Source organism: Fusarium sambucinum, chromosome III (genome assembly GCF_050947815.1).
Source record: "Fusarium sambucinum isolate potato_lamoka chromosome III, whole genome shotgun sequence".
NCBI lineage: Eukaryota > Fungi > Ascomycota > Sordariomycetes > Hypocreales > Nectriaceae > Fusarium > Fusarium sambucinum.
Window position 1 is genome coordinate 6921321 of NC_139292.1, and position 13774 is coordinate 6935094.

Here is a 13774-nt window from a genome sequence, read left to right on the forward strand (position 1 = left end):
TAGATAGCTGGCTTCACCATTGTTTGTGGCGTCAAGCCCACTCAAATTAGTCCTGTCTAGACTCTAGAATGACACGACACATTCAGCTTTCTGGTCTTCAAGACATTCGGCCCTCAACAAAGAGACTAGTCCACGATTTTCTTGATTCTCGAACCCCGCAAGTTTATAAAGACCTTTCCCTCTCTCTTCTTCAGTTTCCTTCATTTACTAGTCGACCAACTCCGCACGTTCTCATGGCTCAGTATAGTCAAGTCTACAACGTCGATGACCATGACTCAAACGTCAACACAGGACGCACAGTCTACCATTCTACCACAAATCCCCATCACCCGTCCGACTATGTAGCCTACAGCCCTGAAAAGCAAGCACCGTTCCCAGCAGCCACTGAACTGAACCCTCACACATTCAATCAACATCCTATGCAACAATATGCACCGGCGAACCCACAACCCCGAACAATACAACGTCAACCATGGCAGCGAAGAGTAGGCTGTCTTGGATGGTGGATCATTGGACTGGGAACAGTCGTAATGTTGGCCGCCAGTGCTTTTCTTGTTTTCATCTGGTATGGCGCTGCTCTTGCCAGATGGCAGCTTCCTCGACCCAAGCTTTGGGATAGCATCGTCTTTGACGACAATGCAGCACGAGTCGTAACCCTCTGTTCTGCTGCTATTCGAGTAGCCATGGACTTTCAAATTGGACTCCTGGCTGCTTCAATGGCAGCCATTATTATCGAGACAACCGGTACGCGTCTTTCAGACCTCGTTAGTCTGTCTTTGTCCAGGGCTTTTATAGAAAGTGCAAGTCCATGGGATGTCTTTTTAATTGCCCGCCACAGAACATCTCGAAAAGCTGTGTCAGTCAATTGGGTTATTCCTCTTTTATCATTCGTGGTCGGGTCCGCTATGACTTTTGCATCCACCATCATGCTCTCCGACTTCAACATGTTCCAAATCGCTGCCCCACGCACTACGAGATCCATAGCACTTGGGTTCGACCTAAAGAAGGCTATGGCAGACCCTGCCGGAACCTCCTTCTGGCAGTCCAAGCCGCAGGCGCATTGGCGATTTGCCGAGACTCGTCTCAACGCGACCGATAACAACAGTACACTAAAACACGTCTATGATACGGGCGACATTTATCAAGCTTCGCTCCCCTTTGACACAATGGAGGATAGGGCTTCTCTTCAGTATTATGAAGGTCCTGCCATTGTCACCAACAGCAGGACAGTATGTGTCGCACCGACCTTTACCAACGCTACCATCGAATATCAATACACAGGCAGTGAACTCACAGAGGGACTGTATCTGCATGCGGAAGTGGACACTCTGGCCAGCTGGGATTCAGGTCCGAGAATCAACGGCAGCCAAGTCGCACAGATAACATGCCGTCTTAACAATTATTGGGACGAGACCTCGGACTCCTGGCCGTTGTCGATATGCAGCTTCCCAAACCTTGACACCAGTGCTGTAAATATGAGTCTGAAAGACCCGCTGTCTGGTCGCCCCTACACATTTCAGTCTGTCCTTCTCTTGAATGCAAGTTCCATCCTGAACCTCAACATCGTCATACCTTACTGGACAGGATCAACTGAGAACTGGGCTACTGTCGCTGCAATAGACGACCTTCAAATGGACAAGTTTGTCATGGATGGTCCTTGGACTGCTGCCCTTGCAGCCAATGGGTCTGAAATATTGCAAGCTACCGTTTGCTTCACTGCCCCGACCATGCCACTTCTTTACAACGTGACGATGTCAGGGAAAGCAATCTTATCAGAGCCAAGGTCAGAAGCAAAGTTGAAAGAGGTGAAACAAAAGTCCGCGAACGGAACAAAGTATCTCGAACAGTTGGGCATCGGCGGTTCTGCATCAGACCTCATGGCGCGAGGCATTCTTGATCTCAAGGTCCATTCGGATCCCCAGAGCCTGGCTACCCAGGACTTCGAGGTTGTGGATGCCGCCATCGGCAGATTGATTCGCATGAGTCTTTTTGACTTCCAAATCGCAGGTGGATGGGCTTTCAACAATGACGCCCTCATGGGTTATCTAGCATCATGGTTGCTTTGGCCAGCCAACTCTGAGCATTCTTTTCTGGTGCAGAAGATTCTTCATGACACTGGTGATCCAGCAATCGCTGTTCAAGCCTTATTTTCACGCTTCTCCCAAATGATCTTCCACGACATGTTACCATACTGGACAAGAGAGCAGTCCATTATTACGGTCAATGTTAAGCGTGTTCTGATTCCTTCTCAATGGACGGGACTCATAATCGTCTTGGCGCTTATAATATCACATATGGTTCTCATGCTCGTCACAGTTGGGTGGTTCCTCGCTTCAACGAAATTATCCATTTTAGGCAACACCTGGCAGGCTGTGTCACAGATCGTGTCCCCCGAGACGGGTGCGGTTTTGCAGACTGTTTCGAATAGTGGCATGACAGACGACGAGGTACAGAAGTGGATTACCACGACGGCCTTTGACGACCATATCCATAGCTTATCGACATCGGTTGACAACGGGGGACTGAACGTGAGAAAACGTTGAAAGCCTTCTGTCATCGGCGGATCCAGGTTACTGGGGTTACGTATCCTCAGCAATATTATATCCCTTCAAGACAGATAGTATGGATATGGGATATAGATTAGATAGTAACATTGGTGTATATTCATTTAGAACCCTAATCTTTTATACCACGTTCCAATGTCCAAATCTACCACAACTTCTAGTGTGCCCACTTAGTAATGTAAGAAATCAATTGGATGAATGAGATCGTAGAGAAGGGTCAGTGGGGCATAAGCATAGCGTCCTTGGAAAGCCGTACAAGAATGCGGATACCCTCAAAAGCGAATACGGCTAGTCAAGACCGCGCGCATGTGGGGGAAGTTTTCGAGCCCTGTAAGAAGGATACGATCACGAAAAAATAGTCTTTCCCTTTCTGGGGGGGGGCCAGTTTCTGTTCATGACTGACATCCTGTCAACCAAGAAAGGAATCAAATCAGCCGAAAAATCAGGAGTCTTTCTGAGAAGTGCCTGAAAGTCTTCACGGTCAAGGAGTTTGTTGATGTTCTTTCGAGTGACCTCCACAGCCAAGTCACGAAGTCCCCTGTCTTCAAGTGGAGTGGACTCATAGATAAAACTGACAGCAATTGGAAAGTCGTCCGTATCCCACCCGGAAGTGATAGCAGAAGCGAACTTTTCCTCGGAACACGCCTTAAGAGCTGGTATGTCGTATTTGTCGGCAATCTGATAGACTTCGGCATCGAATACCATGGGGTACTGATCCACTGCGCAAGTGTAGTCGAAGGAATACATGAAAGATAGCATTGCTTCCACAACAGTGTAGTCGAAGTCATTGATTTCGATTTTCCTTTCAGACGTTTCCTTTGAACTGTCAGTAGCCAATCGATACGAGTTTCATACTGATAAATACCTTCCAGTGGCCGTTCAGCGCTTTAGCAAAGTACTTGGAATGAGCTGACAAGACTATTCTATGGACTTTGAAAACCTGCGTGTTCCAAGTGATGACAGCATCCGACAGTTCGCCTGTGTTATAGTACCTGGATATCATGTAAGAAGCTACTTGAGTAATTTCCGAGACATGGCATACCCTTTCAACGACAACGCAAAGTCATCAAACCCTGAAGGTGCCATTGCGAAGTGGACTGGAGCCTACTGGCTTATAGTAGATGGAACGAAGGGTGGCTTTGGGGACAGTGGCGGGTCGAAGAAACTTTTTGTTTTGCGGGCGAATATCCTTCCCTTTTGTCTAATTCTTTACAGAGGATGGGGCTGATAGATAAAACATCAGAAGTAAAAGTTAAGACAGGATCTCTTATAATACAGAATCCTTCTTATCGGTCCGACGATCATTCCGACTAACCCCTCATTATGGTCGGCCTCCTGCAGCATTATGAATCATCGGCCACTTCTAGATGCACAACCTCACATTTGTATTCATTGCGTGAGTTGCAGTTTTTTCGCTAAACCCCGCACATCATGTTTTCCCGTCTAGTGTTCATTTGTCGTAGATAGGACATATGAGCGGTTACGTTGAAGCACACAGAATTACAGTATTTATACCCATTTACATCCCAAGTAAGGCAAAATAGCTAATTTAAAGACCAGAAACTAACGTTGAATGCGAGAGGATCTTCAGTTTTCGAGCTGATTGTGTGTAGCCTCGCTCTGGTAGGTATCCGTGATGCTTACGGTGCAGGAAGCCCAAATGCAAACGTGCTACTAGCGAAAAGGCTCCCCATTTCGCTACGCATCTGAGGACCTGCAATTGTGTTTGTATAATTACCTATTTTGCTCAACAATCTTCGCAAGGCAAGTTCCCGTAATGGTTAATCTACTAGAAGGTTGACTTGAGATAGAAAACGTTGACTGGTAACAAGCATATATGTAATTAAAACTGTCACAAAAAACTTGGAATAGTACAACGTTGAAATCTTAGCCTATTACCATGGTGTAATTCATCTTGACTGGAGAGCTGTATCAATGATGTGAAACCAGACGCAGCCAGTACTGCCTTTTTATCCACTCATCTACTAGATCAGACATTCCAACAAACTTGATATCTTGATAGTAAGTGATCTCTTTTTTCAACTTTACTCAACGGAGACATTTGCGGCGGCATATCAAAGATGATGCGATGTCCTGAGCGTGTTGGAGTTCATTCATATTGTACCATCCATTTGCTAATAGCTTTGATATCTCGGTCTACGGTGACGAAATCAGCAGCTATGAGAAAAATAAAGTTTGAATCGATATCATTATCGGTAAATGTTCGCAAATCCGAGATGCCCAGATCAGGCTTGGAGCTAGTGGTGTAGGGCTGACACTGTCAGCATTACTGGCCCAGCGACACATCGCGTAACCTTCGGGAAACGCCAAGTTGTCCGAGAGTCACTTATCCAGCCAATCACATCAGACTCACATGTCAGTCAGATCACGATCGGGCTGCATGCGGACCAATCCTCGCTAATGATGTCTTGTGTTTACTCTGTCGGATTTCCATCTTTGCGCGAGTAGGAATGTCGGTAAAATTACTATGCACGCAATTAATAAAGGAAATGGTGTTTGACAGTTATATAACTGGTGAGGGGAAGCGGAAGAAAGCATCATCATCATCAACAACAATCACTCAACAGCAACAACAACTCAATAGCATCACCCAATAACATTTCCAGAACTTCAATCTTACCTCTCACAACCATCGACCAGCAAACATCAACCAAAATACAATTAAAACATCAAAATGGTCGCAATCAAGACAATCAAGGCTTCCAACTCCACAGCCCTTCCCCAGGCCCTCCCCCAGAATCTCACCGCTGTCTTCCTTGGCGCCACATCGGGTATCGGTCGTAGCACAATCAAGCAGCTCACCATCGCCACAGACGGAAAGTCTCCCACCATCTACATCGTCGGCCGAAGTGCTTCAGCTGCAACAGCACTTATTGCCGAGCTTCGCCAAAGCAATCCATCTGCTACCATCGAGTTTATTGAGCGAGATGTTTCCCTTGTCAAGGAAGCCGATGCTGCTATGCAAGAGATCTCAAAGCGCGAGGAAAAGGTCGATATCTTGTTCATGTCTGTCGGATTCATGTCTTTTGAAGGAAGAAAAGGTAAGCTGCTCTCTATCATCAACTTGCCAATCGGGGACTAACAATACATAGAAACAAAGGAAAAGCTAGAACCATCTCTCACAACCCGCTTTTACAGCCGTGTCCGCTCTATTCAGACTCTGCTCCCACTTCTCAACCGCAGCGCAAACCCTCATGTCGTCAACATTCTCGCTGGTGGCATGGAAGGTCCTCTAGTCGAGGACGACCTCGATCTCGCCAGGCCAGGAAACTATGGCGTCGCATCCTCCGCCAACCAAGCTGCTACCATGCTCACTCTCGTCTTGGAACGTTTTGCACAAGAGAACCCCAAGATCAGCTTCGTCCACGCTTTCCCTGGTTTGACTGCGACACCTCTTCTTTCTCGTGGATCAAGTGGCATCATTGGTTTCCTCCTTCAATGGATTGTTACTCCTCTGGGTGGTTTGTTCTTCGCCAGCCCCGATGATGTGGCTGCTCGGGCACTATTCTATGCTACCAATTCGCGATACACTGTCGAGGAAACTGAGTCCTCTGCGGTTTCTCTGCCTCAGGGCCTTGACAAGGCTAAGCGCTCTGCTGGTGGAGTGTTCTTGATCAACGACAAGAGTGAAGCGGCGGAGAACGAAAAGGTTTTGGCAGGTATCAGAGAGAAGATGGCTGGACCTGTCCAAGCTCATTTGGATAATGTGTTCAAGGGACTTTTCCAGTAGTCTTAAAGGAAGGATAAAATGATTTACGGCCTGGGGTATTCTGGCGTTGGGCGGTTAACTGTATCAATTATCTTGTAGCTGAGATGCATTAATATTGGGACTCTTAATAAATAACTTATCAGATACATGCATATTCAGAAATAAGTCTGATTCAATTGTCTCATGAATGTAACCGAAAATAAAAACATTGATGTCAGGTATCTATGTTTTAATGTGCAATGGCCAGGGTTTGACTGTCAAAGCGTGCGACAAGGATTACTGACGCTCATTGAGGATCGGTAAATTAGACCTTCATTAACCCAGCAACTTCAAACGCGACTATTATCCCCAGTCACAGTTATGCGAGATCGGCATCGATTAATTGATGCTTTACCTCCAAGAGTTCATTTCTGCTTCATCTCAATATGACTGTTGAGATTTTATGGCTGAGTCAGAAGTTGGATTGGTAATTAATTACACAAGCTCAGATCGGAATGGCGTGCGGGGCAAAGAGTCATCATCACGCCCTTGCCATGAGTGAGTCTACTTGATACAGACAAGGAATAAATACTACGAGACTCTCGGATTGGGAAACTATCACATCAACATCAACTACCAATCACTATGGCCTCCTCAACTGTGACGATTTATAACGCTTTCGCTTCGGACCGTGCCATCGGTAATCCAGCCGGAGTCATCATCCTCCCCGCAAGCGATGCCGCCCAGTACAACCCGAACGCAGAGTTCCCATACGACATATTCCCTCCAGCTTCAAATCTCCAGGAGATTGCCACCAAGCTAAACTATCCCATGATAGCTTTCGCAGTCCCACTCAACCAATCCAACGACTCGCCTGACTTCGCCGTCCGCTGGTTCAACCCTTCCAACGAAGCACCACTCTGTGGCCATGCAACCCTTGCCTTATCTCAGCACCTGTTCAGTACTCTGACAAATCCGCCTCAGACACTGAAGTATTTGACCAGGCTCCATGGAATTGTCTCTGCGTCGCTGTACCAGAGTCCCTTTGAGGATACTAAGCTTGTGGGCATTGAGTTCCCAGAACTTCTTGACCTTCCTGCTGTGAGGCAAAAGGACAACAGGTGGGGAGAGCTGAGGAAGCTGTTTGAGCAGGCGACTGGATCGCAGTGGGACGGTCGCAGTGAGCCTGTTGGTTTGTTTGAAGCAGATCAGTATCTTTTACTGGAGTATAGCCCAGAAGTTGATCTGAGGGGTCTGGTCATCGATCCGAGGAAATTGGTGAGTTTGTCCAAAGCGTAAGGGATATCCGACTAACAGTCTAGTCTTCGCTCGACAAATTCATCTACATCTTCCAAATCTCAACGGCCTCTTCAGAGCACATTCACACTCGTGTGGTCAATGTCATTGGTGATCACATCGCAGAGGATGTCGCTGTAAGTCAATTGCCCCTCTCATTTGTGAATCTTACTGACAATCAGAAGACGGGTTCTGCTCACCGAGCTATTATTCCACATGCTTTGTCGAACGCTGAGACTACCGCACGACTCAAGCAGTATCACCCCGACTTCAGTGGGAACATATTAAAAGTCCTGCAGCAGTCCAGAGAGGGAGGTGAGTTGACCGTTGAGTGGCTGCGCGATGCAAAGGCTGTGAGTATTATGGGCCAAGCGGTACCAGTCGGAGAGGACAATGTTCAGATTTGAGCCAGTAGATATGATCATTCGATATATCAATCGGATATTGTTATCCATTGTAGGAGCTTCTGAAAGCGCCATCTTCTTTCGAAATCGTGATCAGGTGTTAAGACTCATGTCAGACTGGTGTAAGATGACTTGTTACAAGTCAGCTGATAAGTTCTTGCGGTGAACTTGAAGGGTTGCAACTGGTCGGAGACTTCTGTCGGTGTGAATCCTTCGGCAATCGATGTAAAAACGGCCTGACTCACGTCGTCTGATTTCGATAGTTGCGATATGCCTTTAGGCTAAATCCAACACCGCGCACTTTCGTAGCTTCACCTTTCAACATCACTTCTATATAACTGTAAGCCGTGTCTGAACACCTTGGACTTGAATACCCACTACAACAGCGTAAAGTCATAACCCATCATGGAGTTTAACCCTACTCGAACAACAGTCCATAATGAAGGATGCGACCTGCATTACTGGTACCAAGGCAAAGGACCTCTTATTCTCTTTGTGCCAGGTGGTAATGGCCACGGAAGACAGTTCAACAACATCATAGTTGCTCTATCGAACCGCTTCACTTGTGCAACATTTGACAGACGTCAAATGTCAGCGAGTCAAGTCCCAGTCAACAAACCATTGAGTATGACCCAACAAGCCCGAGATGTTCGAGTCATCATCAAAGCTATCGGCTTTGAGAAAGCCATCATATTTGGGAGTAGCAGTGGTGGTATCATCGGATATCAATTCGCCCACGACTGTCCAGAGATGGTCGTCCATCTAATCTCTCATGAAGCCGGAATCTCCGCTCTCATGCCTGAAGCGAGCGAAATCTATGATTGGATGTATGATCTCATCGAATTGCATAAGACCAAAGGCCTAGATGCTGTCGCGGCAGAATTCGATAAATGCTTGATCGGATATGGTAACGAAGGGTTACCGAAAGCTGCTTCTCCTGAACCAGAAAACATTCGCAACTTTTGGGAGAATGAGTTTCCCTCACAAGTTGGTTACTGTCCCAACTTCTTCCGAATTAAGGAGAACAAGACTAGTATAGGAGTGATGAGAGGTGTGAGGTGTAAGGAGGCGTTTTATTCTAGAGCGATTGAGGCTCAGGCTAAGATCTTGGAGTGTCCGCGTATGACAGTGCCGGGTCATCATGAGGGGTTTCAGTGTGAGACGAAGGAGTTTGTTCCTGCTTTGTTGGAGATGCTGGATATTCTGGAGAAGAGGAAGGAATCTGCATAATTTGTAATTAAGACAACCTAGCCACTTGCTATGGGCTTGGGGCTTATCTCGGCGATGACACGCAGGGGCGCTTGACCATCAACTTCGTTTCAGAAAATAGTATCTCGTAATGGCCAGAAAGGCCAGTCGCTAAATAAACGTTTCACTAGCGTTTGTGTGTATGGAATTAAATCGTAGTGCAATGTCATACCAGGGATGTTCTTGTGGTATTGCCAAGCAATTACTTGCATTAATACGATTCCTGGTGATGTTGGCGACAGGGATAGATGCAAAGCACTGGAACTACAAAGTAACATGGGTAGGAAACTGTGTATAGGCCCGATCTATCTTGGCATTACCTCTGGTCTCGGTGTACCTCGGCATGTCAGTTTCACGTATGCTCGAGGGGAACTGGTGGAGGATTGAGGAGTCACAGAGAGAACCAAGGTCATCACTTGGCAGCCCGTCTTCCCATCTGATATGTAGGCAATGAGTCGGATGAGTTGCTTCTGCGATCCACAGTTAAGATGGGAAAGAGCAATGCAATTACTTCATTCAGTTCAGATAGCCTCGTGTTCTGGATGCTGGTAACTTCATGACCGCTTCTCCGCTTGAAGTTCTCGGAAAGATCAACACCATCATCAAGTTCTTCGCTACTGATGATCATGAATTGCTCTCTCCACTTTAACGTCAGTAACCCTGAACCCAGTCGCGTATGTCAACTTGGTTCAGAGGGCTACACAGCGGCCATCACAGCACAAAATGCACAACATAATTTAGTCCAAAAAAAAAGTAGTAACATTGCAGAAGTCTCGCTAAATATGCTCCATGCTTCATTCTAAATGAGAGGTCTAAATGCACGCTAAATCTATACCAAATACTGAATGGTTCTTCCACGGCGTCTTCTCTCCGCCTCTTCCTTCTCTCTCTCCATTGTATCTTCCTCGGAGGAATGAGTTCCGGAAAAGACAGCAAACTCGTTTCGTGCATGAACTGTAGGTGGGACCTCGCCAAGAACCAATGAGCCATCCACGTCGGGTCGGCTGAAACGGTTGAAGGCGATAAAGTTGTCCTCGTCTGCGGTAATGGCGTTGCTGGGCGTCGCCATGGTGAAAGACTTGCGGCGAATGGACACAGCGTCGTCTTGGATGGGTTCAACTCCACGCCACACGTAGAAGGCGTTGAGAGCAGGGATAGATAGACCGTGGACCACGATGGAGAAGAGGACAAGCCAGTAGATTACTGGGCCAGTGACTTTGAGCATGTCATTCTCTTCTTGGTCGGCGTCTTCGGGGTGAGGGAAGAGGTGACGCATGTGTTCGCGGTAAAACACGGCTCCGACACCGATGGGTCCAAAGTAGCCCATGAAGAGAGCCTCTTTCATGTTCTGGACTACCTTGGGCATCAACTTGTACAAAGCAATGACGGCAGGGATACGTCGGAAGATAAGGACCATAGAACCAAGGCCGAAAAGTCGACCAATGGTGACACCGGTACCTTCGGGATCGTGGAACTCGGCCCAGGGAATGGCTGTTCCGATAAACATGAATCCGCCAAAGTTCAGAAGAACATCCAAACAGTGGTTGACTTCATCGTGTCGTCGATACGTCTCGGCAAGGAAGTTTCCATCCCAGTTGAGGAGGTTTCCAGCGACGAAGCAAGCGACAAGGTCGTTTGTGCCGATGGCTCCACAGGTTCCGATGATGAAAAGGCCAATGGCGACAGGGAAAAGCAGGTAAGATTGCTCATCAATCCAGCTCCTGCATGTAATGTCAGCAATTATTCCCTGCACAAATTGGGTCCGTTGACTTACCTTCGAAGAGCAAATTTGATGCTGCGGCATGAGATGAAACCCACCACGGCTCCATAGGCCATACCCATAACGACGTAGTAGAGCCAGGTTTCTAAAAACCAGTTCTTCATGGCTTCGCCGACGCCACCGCCGAGACGGCCCACGTCTTCGGCGCGAGCATGCAACATTTTGCCGGCATCGATATCTCCGGCCGGGCCTTCATGGGCGTGGCGCATGAGATATGTCGCAAGCATGAGGAAGGGGAATCCGAAGCCATCGTTGGCACCGGCCTCGGACGAAATAATTTCTCGCAAGTGTCGAGGGACATACTTGTCGGCGAAAGGGCCCTTAGCGACGGCTTGCGACAGGACGGGATCAGTGCAGGTAACACATGAAGCAATGACCATGGCTCCGAGGAGGTTGAGCTTGGGAATAGTAGCCATGATGCAACCAGTGGTTAACAACCACATCAAGGTCATAAGAGGCAGAAGGCAGACGAGCATCTCCTTCCAGCGCTTGACGTTGTACTTGGCGGGCAACTGGTAGCCTGCTATCACGAGCTGCACACCAATGACCACACGCATGAGACCCAGCGCGATCTCAGCAGTCTGACCAGGCTCTGCAGAACCCCATCTTTCACTGTCGAGGAACTTGGCTGATACTGGGCCAAGGATAATGCCAACCACCATGGCAGGTACTAAAGATCACCCCATGTTAGTGGCATGGAGTCAAAAGAAAGGAACAAAACTTACGAGCTTCTCCAAGGTACCATTGTTGCTTGAGCTTTACTGAGATCACACCATAAAGTGTCATAAAAGCACCTGTTTGTACTGTGTCAGTTGCCAAGATATGCCAAGGGCTGGGCAGAGTCAAACCGCGTCACCACCGAAACTCGCCCAGGAAAAAGGAGTTGCACATACCAAGAACTGCCAACACCACGTTGAGGTCGCTTAAATGAAGGGTAGGCATTGTGTTTGACTTTATCGGAAGATATCAGATCACTTCGAAATTGAGTTTGGAAGTATATAGAGGCTTGTCTGTCGCCTTTGATAAGTTGGTGTCGGGCTGCGCTGAGACCTGCTGAGCGTGGCTGAAATGGTTGGATCAAGAGAGACGAGACGAGAGTCAAGTCTGATGCGGTGTGTGTGAAGATGCTGGCAAGTTGTATATCACTGCTCAGTGTGTCGACGACACGGAATCCCCTAATGCAAACAAAACATGAAAATTTGTATAGAACAAACAAATCAAGAATTGAGCAGAAAGACACTGAGCTTAATACTTCTTCTGATGAACAAGTATTGTGGCAATTTTATGGAGTGGTTGGACTGACGAACAAAAAAACAAAGTCTTACACAAAGGGCAGATCCGTGGGTCACTCAGTTCCATCTGTTGCGTAGGGTTCTGAAAGCTTCTTATACAGAAGAAAATGCACGGCCATGCGGGTCAGGAAAATGCCTCAAACACAAAGGAAACGGAACCTGAAATGGGTAAACCAGGGGTGACCATAACCAAAGAGGGATGGCATATAGGTGGTGACAGCTAACAGGTAACGGGACGTGGGCAGGCGAGATGAGGAGAGTCAGTGCTAGAGCAGACGATCTGCGCGGATGATTCAAGCGCTAGAAACAGGAAATTTGGGGTTCCGGGGTTTCACGATAAGGTTGTGTCTGTGATACGGGCAAAACTATTACACGCTGCCACCCGTCAAGCTTGCGACGTATTTTGGTCTGTGGAAACTTGAAGAGTGGCAGGTTTGAGACATTCCCTCGTCCGCTGTCCAATGACGTTACCACTAGTACGTGAAGAGATATGGTATATGCGATGTGTTGTATAGTTACTCGCTACACTGGTTGATTCAACCTTGATACACGTTATCTTAAGAGGCTCAAGAGCTGACGACAGTTGTAGATCTTTGTTTCGCTTGACGCGTTGTGTTGAGGCTTGGAGTGTCTATGCTGAAATGCTTAAGCACAAGGCGTCAAGAAGTAATGGACAGTGATCGGCAGGGCATAATAGACGGGAGAGAAACAAGAGGAATGAAGGAAAGTGAGAGGTGGGCGGGATGACTCGACAGACATTGCCTGCCTCAACATCGAGTCTTCCAAGAGAAAACCAAGACTCCAGTAAGCCCCGTGTGACAAGTTATTTTCTTGGCTTGTAGCGGTGATATCGAGACCATGACGACGGTGCGAGTAGTAAAAGTCCAATAAGACGTCTCAGAAAGATTGCGATGTGAGCGCTTGGCGCTTGGCGTCTAACTTGGCGCTTGGCGGCTGACTTGGCACTTAAGCTTATTAGTTAAGGTTGTTTAATTTGTGGCTCTCAAACGGGGCGGACAAGACCAAAACATTGCCCAGCTTTGGCGCCAAGAGTACCGGTCAGGGGGCAGGGGTGGAGGTGGAGTGCTTTTTCCTCTGTCGGTGGGAAGGGAGGAGCGGAAGTGGGAAGATTGTCTGGTGATTCTCATGTTCTGCTGATCTCCCCCTTTCAACAAAGTTTACTCTTCATTTTCACTTCAGCGGCTCCCATGTTATTAATAGATCATGTACATTCTCTGGATATAATACCAACGACAGCCCTGACAATGGTCATTACTTGGCAGCAGTGCTTGTTTCACCAACACTAAACTCTTTGTTGCTTGTTACAACAGGCATGCGTATAGCTATACCATATCCGACCCACGACAACGCATGCAGCGCAGCTCCATTAGAGTTGTCGTAAAGTGACACAAGATCGGCATGGCATTGACCACTTCTTATCGGTATTAATTCTCAACGCATTAATAATAGTTTATCTTTAT

General features: G+C 47.4%; 6 protein-coding genes across 6 annotated transcripts; 4 read left to right on the forward strand and 2 right to left on the reverse strand.

Moving 5' to 3' along the window:
• Nucleotides 1-233: 233 nt before the first annotated feature.
• FSST1_012471 (uncharacterized protein) lies at nt 234-2543 on the forward strand (the record flags this gene model as incomplete). The annotated part of the gene is made up of 1 exon (XM_083235701.1): nt 234-2543. One exon carries the CDS (start codon nt 234-236, stop codon nt 2541-2543), a length of 2310 nt encoding a protein of 769 aa, XP_083082167.1.
• A 366-nt stretch (nt 2544-2909) lies between these two features.
• On the reverse strand, nt 2910-3650 carry FSST1_012472 (BTB/POZ protein; the record flags this gene model as incomplete). Its single annotated transcript, XM_083235702.1, has 3 exons — nt 2910-3380; nt 3430-3556; nt 3607-3650. The coding sequence occupies 3 exons, from the start codon at nt 3648-3650 to the stop codon at nt 2910-2912; spliced, it is 642 nt and encodes a 213-aa protein (XP_083082168.1).
• Nucleotides 3651-5259: 1609 nt separating this feature from the next.
• FSST1_012473 (uncharacterized protein) lies at nt 5260-6315 on the forward strand (the record flags this gene model as incomplete). Its single annotated transcript, XM_083235703.1, has 2 exons — nt 5260-5626; nt 5678-6315. 2 exons carry the CDS (start codon nt 5260-5262, stop codon nt 6313-6315), a joined length of 1005 nt encoding a protein of 334 aa, XP_083082169.1.
• A 603-nt stretch (nt 6316-6918) lies between these two features.
• On the forward strand, nt 6919-7976 carry FSST1_012474 (uncharacterized protein; the record flags this gene model as incomplete). Its single annotated transcript, XM_083235704.1, has 3 exons — nt 6919-7551; nt 7596-7706; nt 7755-7976. The coding sequence occupies 3 exons, from the start codon at nt 6919-6921 to the stop codon at nt 7974-7976; spliced, it is 966 nt and encodes a 321-aa protein (XP_083082170.1).
• Nucleotides 7977-8378: 402 nt separating this feature from the next.
• Nucleotides 8379-9203, forward strand: FSST1_012475 (Alpha/Beta hydrolase protein; the record flags this gene model as incomplete). Its single annotated transcript, XM_083235705.1, has 1 exon — nt 8379-9203. One exon carries the CDS (start codon nt 8379-8381, stop codon nt 9201-9203), a length of 825 nt encoding a protein of 274 aa, XP_083082171.1.
• An 847-nt stretch (nt 9204-10050) lies between these two features.
• FSST1_012476 (Sodium/hydrogen exchanger family-domain-containing protein) lies at nt 10051-11943 on the reverse strand (the record flags this gene model as incomplete). The annotated part of the gene is made up of 4 exons (XM_083235706.1): nt 10051-10942; nt 10996-11671; nt 11727-11795; nt 11895-11943. 4 exons carry the CDS (start codon nt 11941-11943, stop codon nt 10051-10053), a joined length of 1686 nt encoding a protein of 561 aa, XP_083082172.1.
• Between the last annotated feature and the right edge of the window lie 1831 nt (nt 11944-13774).